The sequence below is a fragment of the Rhinolophus hipposideros genome (genome assembly GCF_964194185.1).
Source record: "Rhinolophus hipposideros genome assembly, chromosome: 8".
NCBI classification, from domain to species: domain Eukaryota; kingdom Metazoa; phylum Chordata; class Mammalia; order Chiroptera; family Rhinolophidae; genus Rhinolophus; species Rhinolophus hipposideros.
The window spans coordinates 62,483,913-62,504,087 of NC_138054.1; the positions used below are offsets into that span (position 1 = coordinate 62,483,913).

The 20,175-nt window shown below is 48.5% G+C and overlaps 2 protein-coding genes across 6 annotated transcripts in view; one reads left to right on the top strand and one right to left on the bottom strand.

Annotated features, from left to right (window-relative positions):
* The first annotated feature begins 396 nt into the window (after positions 1 to 396).
* On the top strand, positions 397 to 20,065 carry PDZK1IP1 (PDZK1 interacting protein 1). Of its 5 annotated transcripts, XM_081055964.1 has the most exons (8): positions 397 to 571; positions 2,918 to 3,026; positions 4,926 to 5,021; positions 5,555 to 5,705; positions 7,218 to 7,316; positions 8,527 to 8,715; positions 9,416 to 9,572; positions 19,426 to 20,065. In XM_081055964.1, the coding sequence occupies exons 1-4, from the start codon at positions 505 to 507 to the stop codon at positions 5,625 to 5,627; spliced, it is 345 nt and encodes a 114-aa protein (XP_080912090.1). In that variant the 5' UTR covers positions 397 to 504; the 3' UTR covers positions 5,628 to 5,705; positions 7,218 to 7,316; positions 8,527 to 8,715; positions 9,416 to 9,572; positions 19,426 to 20,065. The 5 variants fall into 5 exon arrangements, with proteins under 5 accessions (XP_080912090.1, XP_080912088.1, XP_080912092.1 ...); XM_081055962.1 differs by lacking the exon at positions 8,527 to 8,715; XM_081055966.1 differs by lacking the exons at positions 8,527 to 8,715; positions 9,416 to 9,572.
* Positions 18,587 to 20,175, bottom strand: part of CYP4X1 (cytochrome P450 family 4 subfamily X member 1) — a 35,073-nt gene continuing 33,484 nt past the window's right edge. The window contains exon 12 of the mRNA XM_081055961.1: positions 18,587 to 19,576. Within this exon, the coding sequence (XP_080912087.1) occupies positions 19,408 to 19,576 (169 nt within the window). The 3' untranslated portion in view covers positions 18,587 to 19,407. The remainder of the gene's footprint in view (positions 19,577 to 20,175) is intronic.

A 20,175-nucleotide genomic window follows, 5' to 3' on the forward strand; every position in this document is an offset into this window, starting at 1 on the left:
AAGCTAGCCAGTAAATTTCTTAATCTCGCTGTCAGCCTTCCAAGAGGTCCTGCCTGCTGGGCTTATTCGAGACAGGAACAATAATGCGTCACATCACTCCATTTCCCAGAGCCCAGCCCCACTGCCAGGAAGGGGGAGCTGAAGGAAAACCTTTGGGGAGGCCTGGGGCTTAGAGGTGAAGCCCCAACACTCCCTACATCCACCTGGTCCAAAGACCCACTTCCTTAGTCAGCTTCTGAAAGGTGACCTTAAATGCCATCTCGAGTGCGCTGGGCACTGGCCAGGGAGGCCAGTCCTGGCAGCTCATTACCATGCGAGGGAGGGCAGTTTCTCTCCACCTCCCTCCTCCTTCCTCTCTCGCCCTCTTCCTTACTAGCTCCTTTCCTCCACGGCCAGTCTGAGCTCAGCCTGATCTCAGCACACACCACACACCGACAACCCTCACAGCTGCTTCAGGCGCCGATAACAGCAGCCAGAGGGAAGGGCCAGAAGCTGCCTCCAGCCATGCCACCTCTCATGCTGGTCCTTCTGGGTCTGCTCATGGCAGCGCCACCTGCCAGCTGTCAACAAGGTAGCATAGAAATAGGCCTGCAAGGCTGAGGTGAGGAGGGCGGGATGGGTGCTGGCAACCCAGGCGTGGGTGGGGGGCTGTTTCCTCGCCTCCCTTGCCACCCTTGGGGGGGCAGGGACTTGGGAGGAACCACCAAAGGCAGAGACCTCAGTCTGTGATTTGTTTTCCATGAGTGAGAAATGGAGACAGCAGGGGAAATGTTGTGTCTAGGCTTGGGGAGAGGAGTTGAGACTCAAGCTCTAGGAACAGGAATTTCCCTGGAGATAGATGGGTCCTGAGAATAGGGGTCAAGGGCTACAAGGAGGGTGGGAGTGGGACCTGAACCACTTGTGCCGGGGGAGGGGCAGAGCTGTCACTGGTTTACCTATGGCTTTGGCTTAAGTCCTTATTTCAGTTTCCTGGGTTTTGGTAGGGGACAATGCCCCCGTGTGGCCCTTACCACATACCTGAGCTCTTTGTCCAATTCTGCCTCTGTCATGCTGTGTGGCCTTGAGCAAATCACTGCCCCTCTTCGAGACTCAGTTTTCTCATCCATAAAATGAGGACAATAAACCTGCCCTGCCTACCTCCCAGGACGGCTGCCATGTCAGGGGTGTGGAAGGGCTTGGCACCACACCCTAAAATCTGGTATCTGCCCTGCATTGTGAGGCCACATCTGCAGCCAGTCTGAGGACTCTGCAGGTGGGATTTGGGTCCAGAGGGCGCTGGCAAAGATGCTTCTAGAGCACCCCCTCCTTTGCAGGTGTCCTGAGCTCTCATGCACATCTGCTTCAACTCTGTCTCCCAGGTCTTTGAAGCCTTCTTGGAAACTGAAGATCAGAGGGGTTGAGTAACTTGTGTGGGTCACACAGCAGAGCAATAAGGGACAGGGCTCAGATCACCTCTCTTCTACCCCACACTCTGGCCCTTGCATTGTGTGCTCTCTCTAGAGCCACGTGGAAGAAGGAGAGGGACTGTGGTCACTGGTGTCTTTGGAGGGAGTTGGCTGCAGGGTTTGGAGGAAGCAGGGAGGGCTTGAGCCCTAACTCCTGATCCTTGAGCAATCACTGACGTGAGGAAACAGTGGGTCTGAACCATTGTTTTTGGGGAGATGGTGAGTCAAAACATTGCTTTTGGGCAAGTATGGAACTCAGGTATCTTCTGTGTATCTTCTGTTACCCAAGGAGAGAAGCAAGATCTCACCTGGCCATAGGCCAGAGAGTTCTGAGACCCCTCCCTCCTTCCCAATACCTGCTAGGCTCAGAGAGAGCTCAGAGAAAAGGCAGGGCCTTCACTGCAGCAGGAGAGCTTTAGGGTAGACTCAAGGACTTTTGAGTGAGAGTGAGGCAGAATGAGGTTTTTGATGCCCAGCTCGGCCCCTCAAAATACAGAGAGCACTAGTGATGCAGGTGTATTCACCCGGAGGCAGGACTTCTCTGAAGTTTCCTGTTGGCCTCTGTTCCCTCCTGAGACCTGTACTTGCTCTGTGTGTATGTCCTCTGTACGGCTGAGCTTTCGGGCTCATGGGGGCACAGTGATACCCTGGGAAAGAAGAGCGCTTTGAGGCTGCCAGTGGCTGAGGGCAGAGACATCTGAGGGTTAGAGGTGGTGTCAAGGGTTAAGTGTCAAAAGGCAGAGATGGTGCATGAATGGGGCCTCTACCTCGAGGGTCTCTGGCCTAGCCCCCTGGCACCCAGCTGGAGGAGCTGAAAGGGCCCAGGTTTTGAAACTTCCTTTCTGGCCCCCAAGACCCAGAACAGAATCCCTCTGTGTTGCCTTTCAAAGAAGTCCTGTCCCATCCTTCTCTCTGGGCACCCTGGCACCCCTAGCTGAGCAGCCCGACCTACCCTACCCGGCACCAGAGAAACCTCTTGTTACAGAACAGGATCTTCCAGATGCTAACCCAGTCAGATCAGCTGTGGGCTGCCCCAGCTTGCTGAGAGCCAGAGAGGAGGGGAACCCCCCCCTGTTGGCAGGACCTAGGCCGGCTGTCCAGGGGGCTGCCCTTTGGCCCAGACACTCCCTGTGGGTCTCTGCATGTGACCCATGGTGCGATGGGGGTGGGAGCTCAGGCTGTTTGGACCTCAGACACAGCATTCTGAGGCTTGTTCCTTCCTCTGTCCCTCATTCTTTGAATGCCTATCTTCCTTCCTCTAAACCATCATTCCTTTCTTGAGCTCAGGGGGGTTCAGATGGGTCCTCCTTGCCACCCCTGCCGCCCCAGAATGTCTCCTCTTGTTCTGGCAGCTGGCTGATGGCCTCTAACACAGCACCAGCCCTTGGGGTTTGAGGCCGTCCTCTCCTTTCTGCGCTTGCTGCCCCCACTCTGGCCTCGCCGACTGTAGCACTCCCTTGTCCCCTTTCCAGGCCTGGGGAACCTGCAGCCCTGGATGCAGGGCCTTATCGCCATGGCCGTGTTTCTGGTCCTCGTCGCAATTGCCTTTGCTGTCAACCACTTCTGGTGCCAAGAAGAGCCGTGAGTACTGCCTGGGGCCCTCGGGGCTGCACCTGCACTCGGGGCCCCAGGGCAGGGCAGCCCCAGGACCACTGCTGCTGCTCCAGCAGCAGTGAGGAGGGCCTAAGAAACCCTGAGTCCAGTCCTCTCACTGTGTGGAAGGGACACTGAGGCCTGATATCTTGGGGACTAGGGTGCCAGCTTGTTGGCTCCCAGACCTGCCTCTGATGGCCCTGTAGCTCTGGTGCTCACTCACTGTGAGGTTGGGGAAATGCCTTTTCTTCTTGGAATCTCGGTGTTTCTATCTGCATTGTTGGGACAGCTGCCCAGTCTGTGATGGGGGCTGTGAAAACCTCTGTGAAAATGACAGTCCCCATCCTTCCTCAGGGTCAGCTGCTATGCCACATGTAGGGGTCCAGAGGGCTAGGGGGACAGACACAATCCCTGCACTTACACACAGCCTCCTATACCGGAAGGGAAGGCTGACATGGAGGCAGCCATCACAAGTGCAAGCACTTACGCTAAAGGGGAGTACAGAATATAGAGCAGGCCTGATCTGCTGGGGCGGTGGTGATGTGGGTGGCTGCGGTCCGAGAAGGCCTCCCATTGTACCTTTTTCCTGAGGCCTGAAGAATGAGGAGGAGCCAGTCTCAGGATAGGGTGGAGCTGGAAGGGCACTGCAGTCAGGGAAGAGTACACCTGCGTTAGCGGTCCTGAGTTAGGGGCAGGCCACTGAGGTACTAGAGGGGGTGGGCTGAAATCTGGCCCACTCTGCACTTGCCGACCCTGGGGCAAGGCTGCAGCTGCCCCCGGCTCTTACACAGGTAGTCTGGTGCCTAGGTGCAAGCAGCCACCCTGCATGGCCCACTGAGGGGACACAAGCATCTCCTAGGTGGAGAGAGGGATGGAGAAGTCCCAGATAAGCTGACGAGGAAGGCAGGTCCTAGGCCAAGCAGACCCTTGTGCACCAATGCCCCAAACTGTGGGCTTTATCCTTAGTGCAGGAGGAATCTACTGAAACTTTGTAAGCTGGAATGAAGTGCACCCGAACAGAAGCATGCTGGCTGCCCCATGGCAGATGTGTGGGTTAGGGGACAATCTGCAGGTGAGGACAGTGATAAGGAGGCTGAGCATGAGGTCAGCAGAGAGTCTGGACAGTGGGGGCAGCAGAGGGGATGGAAAGAGGGGACAGGTCTAAGGTGTCAGGAGGCGGACCCCCTGAGAGTTGGGGGAGGGGGCAGCAGCGGGCAAAAGGGACAAGGACAGAGAAATGTCCAGCCTTCTGACTGGACCACTCCCTGAGGCACAGAACACAAGAGGCAGATCTGGGACTACTGCTGAGTTTAACTGGGGACATATTAAGTCTGAGAAGCTTGTGGGATGTCCAAGGAAAGATGAGTAGCCATAAGAGTCCCTGTGACCCTTGTGAGAGTATTTTCCAGAGAGGTGGCGGCAGAGGCCACGCTCAGTGGATTTAAACATAAACAAGAGGTCAGAAGCTTTTTGTTGGTAATGCTTCCTTTCTCCACTGACCCCAGCTTTGTCTTCAGTGGCTGTTGACCACAGCTGCTCCTACTGGGTGGTAAAAGCCCTGTGGAAATCTGAGGCAGACACTAAGTCCTGCTGGGTCTGCTCCGGAGACTGAGCTGAGGGCAGAAAGCGAACAGCAGAGGGTGGCTGGGAAGTTCCCAGTGTAAGGCCTCGGATGGGACTTGAGGTCCCCACTTTGGAGCAGGGAGAAGCCTGTGAGGGCCCATGGGGAGGGGCCAGAATGAGGTTCTAACAGGGGCCCTGCAAGGGAGAGGGGCTTCTGACTTGTGAGAACCAGAGCCCAGAAGAGGGCCTGACTGGACGCTGGGGAGGAGGGGGAACAAAAAGGGAGGGGACCCAGAGAGCCCTACTGATGACACCTGTCCACAGGGAGCCTATGAACACGGTCGTGACCATTGGAAACAAGGCAGATGGGATCCTAGTAGGAACAGAAGGAAAGTACTCCTCGATGGCTGCCAGCTTCAGGTGAGGTGCTGGTCAGTACAGGACTGACTGCCCTGTGCTTCAGGGACCCACGGTGCTTCTGAGCGGGGTGAGGGTGGGGAAGGGCTCAGTGAAGAGAGAGGGTCTATTGAGGGAGGGGCTGGTGAGTGACGGGGGCTTTGTGAGGACTACAGGGCTCCATGAGGACATGAAGCCTCAGTTTGGGGAGAGGGCCCAGGAAGAGGATGGGGACATGGTGGGGGGAGTGGCTCAGTGGGTGGATTGGGACTCACAGGGAGGGGTGCTGTGAGGAAAAAGGGCTTAAGGAGGGAAGGGGACTCTGATGGGATGAGTGGAGGGACTCAGTAGGGGGAGAGGGATCAGTAGGGGGACAGAGGTGGGATTTGGGGAGGTGGTGCTGAGAGGCCTCCAGTTTCAGGTGCACAAGACCAGATGTGGTCGTAAATGCCCTTCTGGGATTCAAAGTTTATTCTGAAAGATACTGTCCTCACAAGCATGGGGTAGGGAGAAGGGGTGGGATGGAAGGTGCCAGGACCGCTGTCATCCTCTTTCAGGTCCAATGAGCATGAGAACGCCTATGAGAATGTTGCTGAGGAGGAGGGCAACATCCGGAGCACCCCCATGTAACCCCCTGGCCTGTGGCCTCCAGTGTCGATCCAGGGCACTTGTGATCAATACTACTCCTTCTCTGTGCAAGAATCTTCAGTAAGGGGCCAACTCCTCCAACTCCACACTACCCTACCCTCCCTTGAATTGTCCCAGCCAAGGTCAGAACTCAAGCTCTGTCTAGGTTGGGGTTCGGCTGTGGACCTGGGGTCTCCCACCTAATTCAATTCGGAAGGCCCTTCTGAAGGAGACAGAGCAGCACCTCCCATCCTGCCTCACATTTCCTCCCCCCAACTGTGGAAATGGCCCTTATTTCTGTGAAATAAAGACGTTTTATACTTCTGAGGCCAAGGCTCCCAGGGCTCAGACACAGTCCCCCAGGCTCCCATGCAGCCCCGCCTTGCTTTCTGAATCAGGAGAATCACCTTCCAAAGCTGTTGTCATGGTGGCTTTGGAGGCTGTCCAGGAAGCCCTCTCTGGGAGTCCTTAGGGGCCAGGGACTCTCACCCACTCCGCCCTTCTTCCAGGCAGCACCCACCTCCTCTCCTCTTGCCTCCATACTGCTTGGCATTGCAGTGGGTTCACTCACTTCTCATCCGTCCAGGGTGATCACCCTCCCATTGGCTTCTCTGGGCTTTTGGGCATAGGAAGCACCAGGCAAGGGTCTTGGGCTAGGACTCAGGAAGCCCAGATTTGGCTTGCTGTGTGACGTTGGTAGGGTCGCCATCCTCTCGGAGATCAGCTTCCCCTCTGTGGAGGGTTTGGCCAGTCTCACCCCAGAGCTGGTGTAAGATAGTCCTCACAGACACCACTGACTCCCAGTCCTGAGCAGCAGTGGAGTCAGTGAACTGAGTCCCAATGGGAATGAAGCAGGAAAGAGAGGAGAGGAGAGGAGAGGCATGACTTAGGGGCTGGCTGACCATGGAGGCCTGTCACCTCTGTGACTATTGTTCTTACAGAGGCCTGTCACCTCTGTGACTATTATAGCTTCTGTCTCAGGGGTGACAACAGAGCACTGCTATATGCAGAGGAGTGGGGGTAGAGGGTAGGAGGCCGTCCACCTTTCCCCCAACATCTTCTGCCTCCTATCCCAGCCTGTCACAGCACTGCCACTTCATTACAACCATTCCTTTGCTGTTCTAATGCTTTACTAAAATACCCCTCGGGGAGACCGATCTGCAATCCCAATAATCCCTTCTCTCCTCCATGCGGTCTAGTTAGCAGTCCACAGCAGGGGGAAGAACCCTGAGCAGAGGGATGGCAGGCTCTTTGCCTCAGGCCTCCCCCTGCCCTGCTGTGTGACATGGGGCAAGTGTCCTCCCCTCTCTGAGCTTCAGCTCAGTGCATGGTGGCTGTAGCTCTTGTGATTCCCACTGTAGGCTTTTGCTCATATGGACTGATGCCTTCTCACCCACCTCTGCTAGTTTAAACTCTGCAAACTTCTTTTTCTTGGCCCAACCAAGGTTCCTCTTCCTCTAGAAAGTCTTCCTTGATTAGACCAGAGGGCAGAGCCAGGGGACCAGCCAGCCCAGCCTCTCACTTATTGAAGGAGAGATGGAGGTTCCTAAAGGGCCTCTGCTAAAGTACAAATACCCCTTTCTTCCTCTGCAGCCTCCTGGTCTGGACCTTTTGGCTGCCCGGCTCTAATTCTCCTTGCATCAAGCTGTATTCCTTCCCACTGCTGCCCCCATCTGTCCCTGAGGCGTGGGGGTAGGTTCCGGTCTGGCCCCTCATCAGCCTGCCTGCTTGAAGGCAGAGCCACCCCTGTCCCTCTGTCTTTCTGCAGAGTGAAGCCAGTCCTCCTCACCTGTGAGGTTTTACCAGGAGGCGCCTGCAGCAGCTGCTGTCCTACCCTGGTTCCTGGGGCCGGTCCCCCAGCACTCTGCCTGGGCCTCCTCAGCCCCCACCCCCCCCATGCTGTCAGGACCAAGATGGTGGGAACTCTGGGGGTCCTTGCAGGTGCTGGGCTGGCACTGACCTTCCTCCCCCCACCCCATGTTCCTGCCCCGACTGGGGGCAGGGGGCATGAAGCTGCGGGCCCCAGAATCGCCCAAGCCCGCAATCCTTATCGCTAGTTCCCACCTGCCGGTCTGGTCAGATGAGGGAGGGAAAGGAGGCTGGGCCAGGGCCAGGTCCAGGGCGGCGCTTAATGACCCACCCGGGGCCTAATCTCAGACTGGCAGCCGCTGAGTGGCTCAGGTTCTCTCCTGGAGGAGGCTGATAACGCACCAGCTGGGCCCCTCACCATCTATCGGGGCTGCACAGCCAGTCCCGAGGGGGCGGCTCTCGGAGTGCCTGGGGAGCGGGAGCCTCCGGGCTGGGGCCGGGCGGGAGGTGAGCTCTCCACCCCCGGCCGGGATGGGGTGGGGGTGGGGGCGATTCTGAGCTCCTAGAGTGACAGCTGAGGGGGAGGGCCTCGCCCGGGGAGAGGGGAGCTGGGCCCGCAGGAACTCCCAAATGGCCGGTGCTCCTTCACGCCTTCCGGCTCCCTTCCCACACTTTGTCCCCATTTAGGACCTCCCAACCCAGTCCTGGTCTGCTTTCAGGCCCTCCCATCCTTTATCGATCTCCCACCTCAGTCACTCTTTCTGTCTCCGAGTGCATCTCTTGGCTTCTGCTTTTATCTCCATCTCCTTGTGTCTGTCCGGGCTCCCTCTTTTCTCCACGTGAGCCGAGTTTTCACCGTCCCCTTTCATCTTACATCCTTTCTCTATTTCCACCTGGTTCTTCCCGTTGGCCTTTCACCTGCTCTCTGCACCTGTCCAAACTGCCCTGATGCCACCCTTGGCCAGGAAAGTCCCCATCCCTCCACATGCTCAGGTTGCCCAGGCTTTGGCTCTAGGACCAGGAGATTCTCTTACTGCTATAGGACATGCGTGCTCCTTCCCCCCCCCCTACCCAAAACGTGTGAATTTCACAGGGTTACATCATAGGTCACACCCAAACTCAGGGACTGAAGGCTCCACCCAGGAACTGCAGAGCTGAAGACAGTTTGCAGTACAGCTTACTTCAGTTAGACTTGAAGAGGAACTTCCAGTCTGGAGTTAATTTCAAAAAAAGGCTGTGGAGTTCTATCTTGAGTGTCACTTGTTAAAGGACAGAATGTCAGGTGATCAAGATGATTTTCATGATTACTTCACTCATTCTCAGCATTATGAGCAGAAATGCTGCTTACTTATTGTGCTTCAAGGAGCCATCAGATCGCGACTACTGCTGGGCAGAATTTCCTCCAGCTCAGGGTAGAGGTGGGGTGGAGGGTGCAGAATGTCATTGGGACAGGGGTGTGACCCAAGTCACACACACTTTGCCCTGTCCCCATGGACCAACCTCACAGGTGAGTCAGATGACTGGAGCCATCAGATTTGCTGAGACTAGGACAGGAGGCAACTGCCTCCCTTCCAGATCTGGCCCAGGGCCTGAATCCCCCAGCTCAGCTCTCCCCCCAGTTTTCAGTTCCTGGAAGTACACACAGTGGCCAAGAGTTTGATATTGAGAATCGTGCAAACTGGCTCAAATTCCAGCTGTGTTCCTCACTGTTTGTGGGACCATTCAGATACTCCATTCGCTTGTCAGTAAAACTGGTTGTTGTGTCTTCCCTGTAGGGCTGCTGGAAGGAAAGAGGTAATATATGTTATAATTGCACCTGGCTCTTGCCGGAAGGCCCTGTAGGCTCAGCTTAGATGTCACTTCCTCTGGGAAGCTCCTCCCCCGGGAAGCTCCACCCCCACCGGGTTAGGTGCTTCTCTGCGCTAGTCTAGTCATTTCTGCATTCATCTCACCTTGTTGTCTGTTTACTTGTCTGTGTCCAGCTCCAGCCCAGGCCTGGAAACTCCTCAAGGGCAGGCGTGGGGCCACTTCCCTCTCTGTGTCACCGGCCCCCAGGACAGGGCTGGACTCAGAGGAAGGGACGCCCTGGAGGTGGTGAAGAGACCTAAAAGGGACTTAACTTCAGTCACCTGTCCAGCTGTAAGTCTGTCTTCACCCTTCAGCCCCACACAGGCAGACGCACACGTGGGCACATCTACATACGTGCACTCAGATTCTCTCTCTGGTTGACGGTCCTGGGATCAGTGGCAAACCCTCCTGAACATCACTGCCCACATCATGTGCCCTTCAGTTTTTGTTTTGTTGTTGTTTTTGAGGGAAGGGTGTGGGAGGGGAGGGTGCTGCTCTCCCTCTGCCTATAACATTGGCTGCCATTTGGTGGCTGCACACCCAGCAGGAAGAGCAGATTCATCAGAGGCTTTGAACTTGAGCTTCAAGTGCGGTTCTTGCTCCTTAAGTACTGGGACCAGAGGCCTTCCCATGGCGTGTCCCTTGGGACCCCCCACAGGTTGTGCCAGCTCCTTGCTCAGTGTTCCTGTGGGCTTCAAGGGCAGCCAGGCCTCCAGTGCCCCCTCCTTGTGGCCCCAGCGGCCAAGGCCATGAATATCTCAGGTTCCATGCATGGTGGGGCCAGGCTATTGGGAGGTTAGTCATCCCGGTCCTGATGACACACCTCCTTTCTCTCAGAAATGGTCTGGGAACCCAGTGGCTTTTACCCTGGGGCATTATTTCAGAGGATTAGGAATGACCATTTCTGGGACCATGTTCTCTGGAGACCTTAGCCCCCTGGAGAAGTGAGAGAGAGAGAGAGAGAGAGAGAGAGAGAGGTCAAGGATGAGTCCCAGTGTGGTCCTGAGCAATGTGGAGGATGGTGGACTCAGGGACTCTGCACTAGGCTGTGCAGACAGCGCCTCCCCCAGGCCCTACCAGCTGGTGCGGGCACGGTTTTCTGATTCTTACATAGCCGAGTGAGTGGCATTGAGAATGGCAGTTGCCAGGGGACAAGCGCGGGTATGTGTGGGGTGACGCATCTATGTAGACATGTGGCATTAAGAGCCTGTGGGATATCTACAGGGCGTGGAGGAGGATATTTGGGTGCACAGTTCAGGTCTGAAGCTCAGTTGAGCCGTTAGTAGTGGAGCCAGGCTTTTTTCTCTTCAGGTTGGATCACATTGAGAGGTTAAGAGCCCAGGTCTGGGTCAGGCAGCCCAGATACAGCACCACTGTGCCCTGATACTTAATATCTGTGACCTTGGATAAATCAACTTCACTCGAGTAACTCTGGTTTACTCGTCTGTAATTTGAGGGAAGTAAAAGGTATCTAATAAAAGATGTTGTGAAGATTGAAAGAAGCAATACCGATAACACACAGCACAGTGCCTAGCACACAGTGCACAATAAATTTAGCTATTTTTAAAATTCCTGTTATTATTATAGGATAAATTGAATTGGATGAAAGACCACAGTGTGTCAGAGCTAGCAAAATCCTTAAGCCCAGTTTACTAATATGGCATTGTGGAATCTGAAGCCCAAGCAGGAGATGGCACCTGACCAAGTCCTGTAACAATTTGGGGTGAGAGGCAGGCTAAATGCTCGGCATAGCTGGTGGGTACAGAACATGCTAGACCCAACTGCTCTCCTGGACCTCTAGAGGCACCACCACAATGGGGTTAGTTACACAGGTTCCTTCTGCATTACTGAAACAGGTACAATTCTGTACATGGACTTTGCATATGAATGACTTGGCCCTTGACTGGTTCTAGCTGTGAGCTTGGGGCTGTGAGGACAGGTGATGGCAAAGGGGGAAGGGTCCAGGAGGAGAGGGAGCTCCAGTGAGAAGAGAGCAAAGAGAGAAAGAGGGGTCAGAGAAACTGATGGAAGAATCTTCCAGGCCCCAAGAGCTAAATAGCTGAAACAAGAGACTGGAGAGGGCCTTTCCTCAAACCCAAGCACAGTGACGGTGGTGGTAGTAGGTTTTACACATAAGCTGGTATGGTGTGGGATGCTTTCTGATTAGAGTCTCATTCTGTAGCTCCTGTCAGGTTGTATAACTGGGCCCATTGTCTTGAGGAGAAAATGCAAACTTAGAGGGAGGTGACTTGCTCAAACTCACATAGCCAGTTAGTGGCATTGGACACTGGTCTTTTGACTTTAAATCCATGGCTAATTACATTCCAGCACAGGGTTTTCTGGAGAGGGAGAGGGAGAGGGAAAAAGAGAAGGAGAAGGAGAGAGAGAGAGGGAGAGGAAAAGAGAGAGGGAGAAGGAGAGGGAGAGGAGAGGGAGGGAAATGGGAAGAAGAATAGAGAAAGCTTGCCATTGCAGTAAAGTGCCTACAGTCCATTTGGAAAGATACGTGTGGGAAAGTGGAGAGGGGTCCCTTCAGGTATCTAAGAGAAGTGGTTGACATTTGCTGTGTCTGCCTCCATCCTTCCCACTCACCCCTCAATGTTTTTCACCCCCAGTACTCTGCAGACACTGCTCCGTAGTTCCAACTTCTTGTGTCAAGATACAATGGCTTATGTGATCCTTTTGCTCTCGACATAATGGGTAATAGCCGTTTTCTTTGGGGAGCTATTCCTGACCACCCACCCTCAGCTCACCAGGCTCACATGTTGGGTGTTGCTCTCTGAACAACCCTGTGACTTTGAACTCCGTGAGACACAGACCACATCTGTCTTGTTTATTGTAGTGTCTTGCACAAGTCGGGAATACGGGAGGTCCCCAGTACATTTTTGTTGAAGGAATGGCGTGGGGACTTTATCCACTCCATTCTTTACATCACTTCCTTTGAAGTATCAACTTCCAAATCAGCACCTTCAGCTCCATTCCCTGAAGTTGCCTCTTGCACAAACGCTCACACACCTTGGGTCCATAATGGGCTTCCCGATCTTTCACCAACCTGAGTCCCTTGTTCCTGTTAGTGGCACCACCACCCATCCACCCAGGCCAGAGGTGGGGTTCATACTGAATCAGCCTCCCTTACCCCCACTTCCAGATCCCTTGCTCGGGTCTCCATCTTACATGGAGATGTTTTATTTTCACTCTTGCTGCACACTGAAACCATCCTCCACACTGCCACTAGACAGACCTTTCCCAAACACAGATCCAACAAGCATCTAGCCCTTTACTCCTGCAAGACAAACCTCACTCCTCCAGGCAAATGTAGCTTAGTGGCTGTGGGCAGGGGCTTGAAGCTAGACTTCCCCAGGCAAATCCCACCCTGCCAATTTCATATTAGTGTAATGTCAGGTAAGTTAGTAACAAAGGTACTTCAGCGCCTGAGTCTGAAAACTAAGGGTGAAATGATGCCAGTCATCTAAGTTTGTGGTGAAGAGTAAGTGAGTTAATGTATGTACAGAAAGCATATAGTATATGCTCAATGTTAACGAGAGCCATCATACTTTGCCTTTCTGCTTTGCCTGCAATATCTTGAGCAGCCACTAGACCGCCACACTGGAGGCCTTCTGCGACTCTGTGCCTACTCCCACCTCCCCTCCCTCGCCTCCCACGCTGCTTCACATCTCAGTGCTGTTCTTGTTCAGGGCCCAGGATGTTTCCTCTGCCAGACTCACCTCCTTCAGGATGGCTCTCTGCCTCCTCTTTCCCTCCATGTGTTCACTGGGTGGGCTATGCTCTAAGTCTGGAAGCTTCTGGAGGGCAGAACATCCCCAGGACATCTGGCATAGTCCCTGAACAGAATAAGTTCTTGGTGTTTGTTGAATGAATAAATATGTGTCAGCCAGTCCCAGCTCAGCCACTTAAATCAGTTGTGTGACCTTGAGCAAATCACTTAACTTCTCTGGGTCTCGGTTTTGTTTTCCTTAAATGAACATTAAAAAGAGGGTCTACTTCATATTTGTGCTAAGAGTCCAGGGTAAAGCCCTGGCATAAGACCTGGCATGCTGTAGACCCAAGGCCACCATACACAGCTACCTGCCTAGCAACAATGGCCCATTCCCATTGTTCACCGCTATGGCCCACCGTAGACCCGCTCCTGTCACCTGGTCCCGTCAAGGGTATTAAAAATGGTTTCATTTCTTCCCAAAGTTCCTTCTTTACCAAGTAGGGTCTGGAATTAGTCTGCAAGCTAGCTGGGCTGGGTGACACTAGGCTTGGTTGATGGATCAGCTGAGCCCAGTGGACTCCCATTCGCCTGGAAAGCACTGCCTCAGCCTCCATCCCTGAAGCCCTCCTGGGTGACTACACTCCTGATGCTTCTTTTCTCCATACACCCCATACACCCCAGTTCCTGATGTCCCAGCTCACTCTGGTGTCAGGGTGAAGGTCTGTGTAAATTGTGTGTGTGTGTGTGTGTGTGTGTGTATGCGTGTCAGTGGATTCCTATTTGTTTCGAGGCCAAACCCTTTCTAAAAGGTCATTCACGAAGTATAGGGCTATCTTTTTTGACAACCATCTGTCCCTGTTCTTTATCCTTTCTCTCTATTGCTTGCAATATCTTGAACGTCCACCAGGTGACAGATCTTGCACAGCTCTGGGAAGATCCATGCAGGACCAGCAGCAACTCCTTTTCCAGAGCGGAGAGGAAAGAGACTGTCCAGGTTGGGAGTCTGAGTGTAGTGGCCATATTTGAGATCCCTGGGGAGATGGGGGAGGTGGCCTTTGTAGAGAGAGCCCTGGCTGGAAGTTAGGTGTGTGGCATTCTGAAACTGGTCCTGCTCAGTCTCCTTTTAATATAATATAAGACTGGGTCTTATAACATAACATAACATAACATAACATAACATAACATAACATAACATAACATAACATAACATAACATAACACAACACAACACAACACAACATAACATAACATACCGGGTCTTATATTAATTTTTGCTCCAAAAGATGCATTAGAGCTGATGGTCTGGCTAGGTCTTCTTCTTGGGGAAATACGGTAACATTTATTTCTTGAGGACAACTTGTATGCTACATTTTGTCCAACCACCACAGAGGACTCATCCATCCCCAGGGTTTGTATCTTAGGCAACTGGTGTTTTACAGAGGTCTCAGGCAATGCAAAGCCCAAGACAAACCTGGGTGCTTATGGGCCACCAGGCAATATTTATTAAAATGGATGTTCTGATGGCTGATTTGTAAACCAGATCATCGTGATGCAGGAAAGTGTGCTGACCAGGGAGGATGAGTTTTGGTTTTGTTAAACTCTGCTTCCAGGCACGATGTGGAGGTATCAGAAGAGAAGAAGTGGGACAGCACGCTCGTGGATGAAATAGCTCATGGTGAATGAGTTTACTCCCTGTCCTTTAGTCACTGTCCTGTTCACCTGGGCACTACCCTGGTGACTGAAGGCACACTTCTTAATGGTGTCCAAGGTCATTGGGAAATGTGTTCAAAGAATTTCAGATATGGGTTCTGGGTAATACGTCTCTCCCATTTGTCTTGGAAAGAAAACTGAGGATCACATTCTACATACGCTCCTCTCTATTGGTCCCTTTCTCTACATGCCCCTGACCCTCAAACCTTTGTAGGTGCCTTTAGAGCTTTTTGGGCTCCATAGTAGGGAGCAATGGTTCAAAATGCTTGTACATTATAATTATAACTACTATAAAGCAAAGCAACTGCAAACCCCTGAAAGGAAATGCTGTGTCTACTTCCCCTCAATTGTCTCATGAGGCTCTGCCAGTATTCCATGTGACTGCCAGAAGATAAATCAACTCTCTTTAATATAACACAGACCCAGGGTGGCCAGTTAGCTTAGTTGGTTAGAACACAGTGCTCTTAACAACAAGGTTGCCGGTTCGATCCCCACATGGGCCACTGTGAGCTGCGCCCTCCACAACTAGACTGAAACAACTGCTTGACTTAGAGCTGATGGGTCCTGGAAAAACACTTAAAGTAAATAAAAGCTAAAGAAAAAAAAAAGATAATACAAATAGAGCCTCTGCAACTCATTAAACACCACTTTCACCATTTAATAAAACCACAGCCAACATGCCAAGAAACAGTCCAATTGACCAAAAAGCAAAAGAAAACAAGAAAAAGACAACAGAAATAATCCTGCAGGTGATCTAAATTTGAGAAGCCAGGCAGAGACACTAAAATAATTATATTTAATGTGTTTTAGAATATAGAGAAAAACTTGGAAAATTTCATCAAATAATTTGACCTATAAAAAAGAGAGAAATGGGAATTATAGAATTATTTAGCAAAGTTTTATAGTTTGGGTCTATAGGCTTGAACATGTTTCTGTAAACTTTATTCCTACATATTTTATGCATTTGGGGGTTATTGTAAATGGAGTTGTGTTTATAATTTCATTACAATGAAGTCATTGGGCACAGCCCATACCTAAGGAGTGGAGAGTTATATTTCCCTTCTTTGAGGACAGAGTATCTACATAAATTATTTGAAATTCTTCTGCAAGAGAGATCTATCTCTTTCTCCCATTTATTAATTTATTCACCCATTTATGTATGTCAGTATGCACTCATTGGGAATTTATTTTGCAATACAACCTTATTTTGCAATACAATACAATAAGGTTATAATGCAATACAACCTTATTTATCTTGTTCAACTTGTTCTGGCTTTGGCTATTGAGAACTCTTTCAGCCGTCTCATGTGTTTCTTTGATATTAGTCTGTCAGTGCTTGTTTTGTTTTTGTTTAACTTATTTTCTGGCACAAGATATGCCAGGCTTATCTCGTATATTTTCTGCCCCATTTCTGGAGTCAGCCATTTCTTCAGGGATCTTTGGTTCGATTTATTGGAGAAGGGTATTGGAAAGCAATATGTAAGCACTAGGTGTGGTCATTGCTACTGGGGTGTCATTTCTTTTAGGCCCCGTTAGCTGACAGAGCAAAGATATATATGACTGTATGCTAACTTAGGTATATACTCATATCTAGAAATTCCTATATGTAACTGTCTATATTAAATTAAACATGAGTTCATACTGACATTTCCAACTCTACCACATTATTATATGGATCATTCCATGTAATATATAACACATGGTATATGTATAGAGCACATTTTGTTTATCCATTTATCCATTGAAGGACATTTGGGTTGTTTCCACCTCTTGGTTACTGTTAATAAAATTTCTATAAATATGGATGTGCAAATATCTACTTTCAAGTCTTTCAGATATGTACCCAGAAGTGGGATTGCTGGGACATATGGTAATTCTATTTTTAATTTTTTGAGGAAACATCATTCTGTTTTCCATAGTGGCTGTACCATTTTACATTCCCACCAACAGAGCACAAATGTTTCAATTTCTCCACATCCTCATTAACACTTGTTCTTTTCTGTTTGATGTTTGTTTGTTTTTATAGTAACTATGCCAATGGATGTGAGGTATCCTCATGATAGTTAATAGTACAGTTTGCATGTGTCAAAAGTAGATTTATATGCTCCTTTCATTCCTTTTCTCTTTTGACCCATAGTGAAGCTCCTTGAAATATTAGCTGAAAAAATGTGTCCATTGGAGATCAATGAGGGTCTACCTGGAGATCAGTGAGGGTCTAGCTGGGGTTGTCATATACGGATTGCTAATCCAGGAGAGTTGCTGGCGTGCTGGACCTGGTTGTTGGGATTGTTCATTGTATAAACTGTAATTTAGGACTGCAGTTGCATGGATGAATAGGGTCTGGACACACAATACCTTTTGCTATTGATTTCTGACTTAACTGCACTGTTGTCTGAGAATATGGTTTGTAATAAATTAATTCTTTGAAATATTTTGAGAATTGTTATATGGTGTTGTATGTGCTCAATTTTTGTAAATGTCCATTGTATTTTCATAAGTTTGAATTCTAATTTTTAGATGCTGAGTTCTGTATATTCATTAAATCAAAAATGTTAGTTAGAATCTTCTATGTCTTTACTATATTACAATTATAAATGTTATAAGTCTATTAATATTTGAGCTAGTATATTGAGAGGTCCCATCAAAATTATGGGTTTGTTAATATGTCCCTGTAGTTTTATAAATTTTTTGATATATATTTTGAGGTTCTTAAATTCTGCTTCCATGTTTAGACTTGTTATAGCTTCCTACTGTGTTGAATATTTCTCTTTTTAGTGTAATGCCTCTTTTATTCCCAGATAATGGTTTTATTTTACTTAGTCTATTTTGTAATATTAATATAGCCACTCCAATTTCCTGGCTTATATACACCATCCTTTTATTTTCAATAATTCTGTGGCCTAATGATTTAGGAATGTCTTAAATTCTAAAAATCTGTTCTGACAACCTCTGTCTTTACTCATGAGGTCCTTCTATTCACACTCATTGATTATTGATATATTTGCACATGTTCCTATCATCTTACTTTGTGGTTTCAGTTTATCCTTCCTTTCCTATGCTTTTTCCTCCTTTCTTGCATTTTTTTGGGGGGAAATATGTTGAATTTTTTTATATTCTATTTTTTTTCCCTGTTCCATACTTTCTTCTACAGATTTAGAATTTATACATTTTATTTCTGTTCTTTAGTGTCTAAGTTTGACATTTTTATCTTACATGCTTAAAAGTCTAAAATTATTTGGTATTTTAATCCTCCTGCCCTCAAAAGATGCATATATTTTAGCACGCTTTAATCCCAATCACTTCCTCCTGGCTCTAATAATGACAGTTTTTGTTCTTCCTTTCAAATATGTGTGTCTCTTCATTTTCTTTCCTTAAAATGCTCGATGGTATCCAGAACAGCCTTGCCATAGTCTGGATGGACTATTGGGGGCATGCTTTGAGGTAGTCACTGATAAATATGAAGGCCACAGGTTTCTAGGGTTCTAAATTATAAAACTTAGAAAAATTCTTACAATCACCAGCTCTTAAAGTATTTTGAAATCAAGATTAAATGTTGATTCTTATCCAGTGTGTTCCAGCATATATTAATACCATCTTTTGTGTTTTAACTGTCAATCTGCTAATTAATTTTGAACAATTATTTCTTTCCTGGGATAAAATATAATTCATAATGATGTATGTGTCTGTGTGTGTATACATGTGTGTGTGTATACATGTGTGGGTGTATCTGTGTGTATGTACATCTGTATCCATAACTGAAATTGGCATATTAGTATGTAATAATCTATATCTGTAATTACAAGTAAAATTGGTATAAAAGAAATCGTTTAAAGCAAACAAAATTTTCAACAATATATGGTAAGATAGGATACCATTCAGTTATTTAAATATTTTAATGAATAATTAGTAGCTCCCAGTTCATTCGGGTGTTGTGGAAATTAAGAAAAAGACAACTCCATACAAAAGAAAAATAGATGATGTGAAAGTCATAGAGAACAAAACAAAGATAAACATAAATAGCCAATAAGCATATTTTTAAAACTACAAATAACTTAAATGTCCCATAATGGCAAACGAATTAAGTTATAGTACATCCATGTTACAGAATATCATGAAGCCATGATTCGGAATGAGATGTATTTTTATTGAGTGAAAAAGGCAAGAACAATATGGATTTGATCCCCTCTATAAGAATACATACATACATATGAAATGTACAGGAAACAGTCTGAAAGAATGCACACCAAACTATTCTGTGTTTAGGAAAAGCAGTAGGATTGGTCAGGGAAGTAGGGGTATGCTACCTGAAATGAGATTTTTTCTTTTTATTCTACATGTTTTTCTACTGTTGGAAATACATTCATCTATTACTGCGTAATTCTGAAAAGTTATTTTTAAAAACAACAGAACATATATGAATGTCATCTAGCAAACTTCTTGGTATATAGCATTAATAGTAGCCAAAATCAAACAGAAAAGTCCTGAAAATCTCCCAAAGTCATACAGAAACAGATCTAGGTGATACAGAGTGTCACCCAAAAATGTTTTTGGATGATATGCAGCTCCACAGAGACCCCCCATACCACCTACCCCTAACCTTCCCACCATACTTTGATTCCTCTCCATTCGCTTGGACCATTAGTTGTAAATTTAATGTTAAAACAAAAAATATATAATCATTGTACCCTGGGCTCTAACATTAAGAAAGTTTTTTCAGGTACAAGTGGACCCCATTCTTGGGTCGGAGAACAACCTGAGGCACAACAGAAAGAGGCCTGGTGGGATCTGGAGTCAACTGGAAGCGGAGCAGAATCAAAGCAATGGCCACTTTTAACTCCATCATGGCAAACTGTTGCCCAATGCAGTTCCTGCAGACACCAAGAGAAAATAAGAGACACTTGAAATGGTGTTCGTTCTGAGTCTTTTACAAGATACTAGAATAACAAGTCTGATGTTCACGGTAAAGCAACGTTTTCTTTCTCTGTGCCATACAAACTTTTGTACTTTGGGTTTACATTGTTCCTTGCAAGAATGTGAGCTGGGAGTCCCCAATGTGATGCCTTGCTAAACCACGTGGCACCTGGAGTCGCTCATAGAATTGTTTCTCCCGTGAGGACCTGATGTAAAACATGACTACGTTGATAACACTGCATTGTATAATTGTAATTTGCTAAGGAAGTAGAACTTAAATCTCTCTCACACACACACAAAGATAAATGTGTGAGGGGAAGGATGTGTTAATTAACTTTGGGGAGAAATTTGTTTACAAAGTACATGTATATCAGACCACCATGATGTATACTTTAAAGATTTTAATAATTTTACCTGTCAATTATACCTCAATAAAGCTGAAATTTAAAAACATAATACTTTTTTTTTTCTAGTTTTAGAGAACAAATAAATGCAGCCTGCCTGTGTTGGGGAGGACTGCATTGAGCCTATGAGCAACAGCTTGCATCATGGGATA

Excerpts from the sequence above, each read along its gene's own strand:
- PDZK1IP1 (XM_081055964.1), top strand. The coding sequence starts at position 505 with ATGCCACCTCTCATGCTGGTCCTTCTGGGTCTGCTCATGGCAGCGCCA. Across the intron at positions 572-2,917 it reads ACCTGCCAGCTGTCAACAAG|GCCTGGGGAACCTGCAGCCC; the intron begins GTAGCATAGAAA and ends TCCCCTTTCCAG. Across the intron at positions 5,022-5,554 it reads TCGATGGCTGCCAGCTTCAG|GTCCAATGAGCATGAGAACG; the intron begins GTGAGGTGCTGG and ends ATCCTCTTTCAG.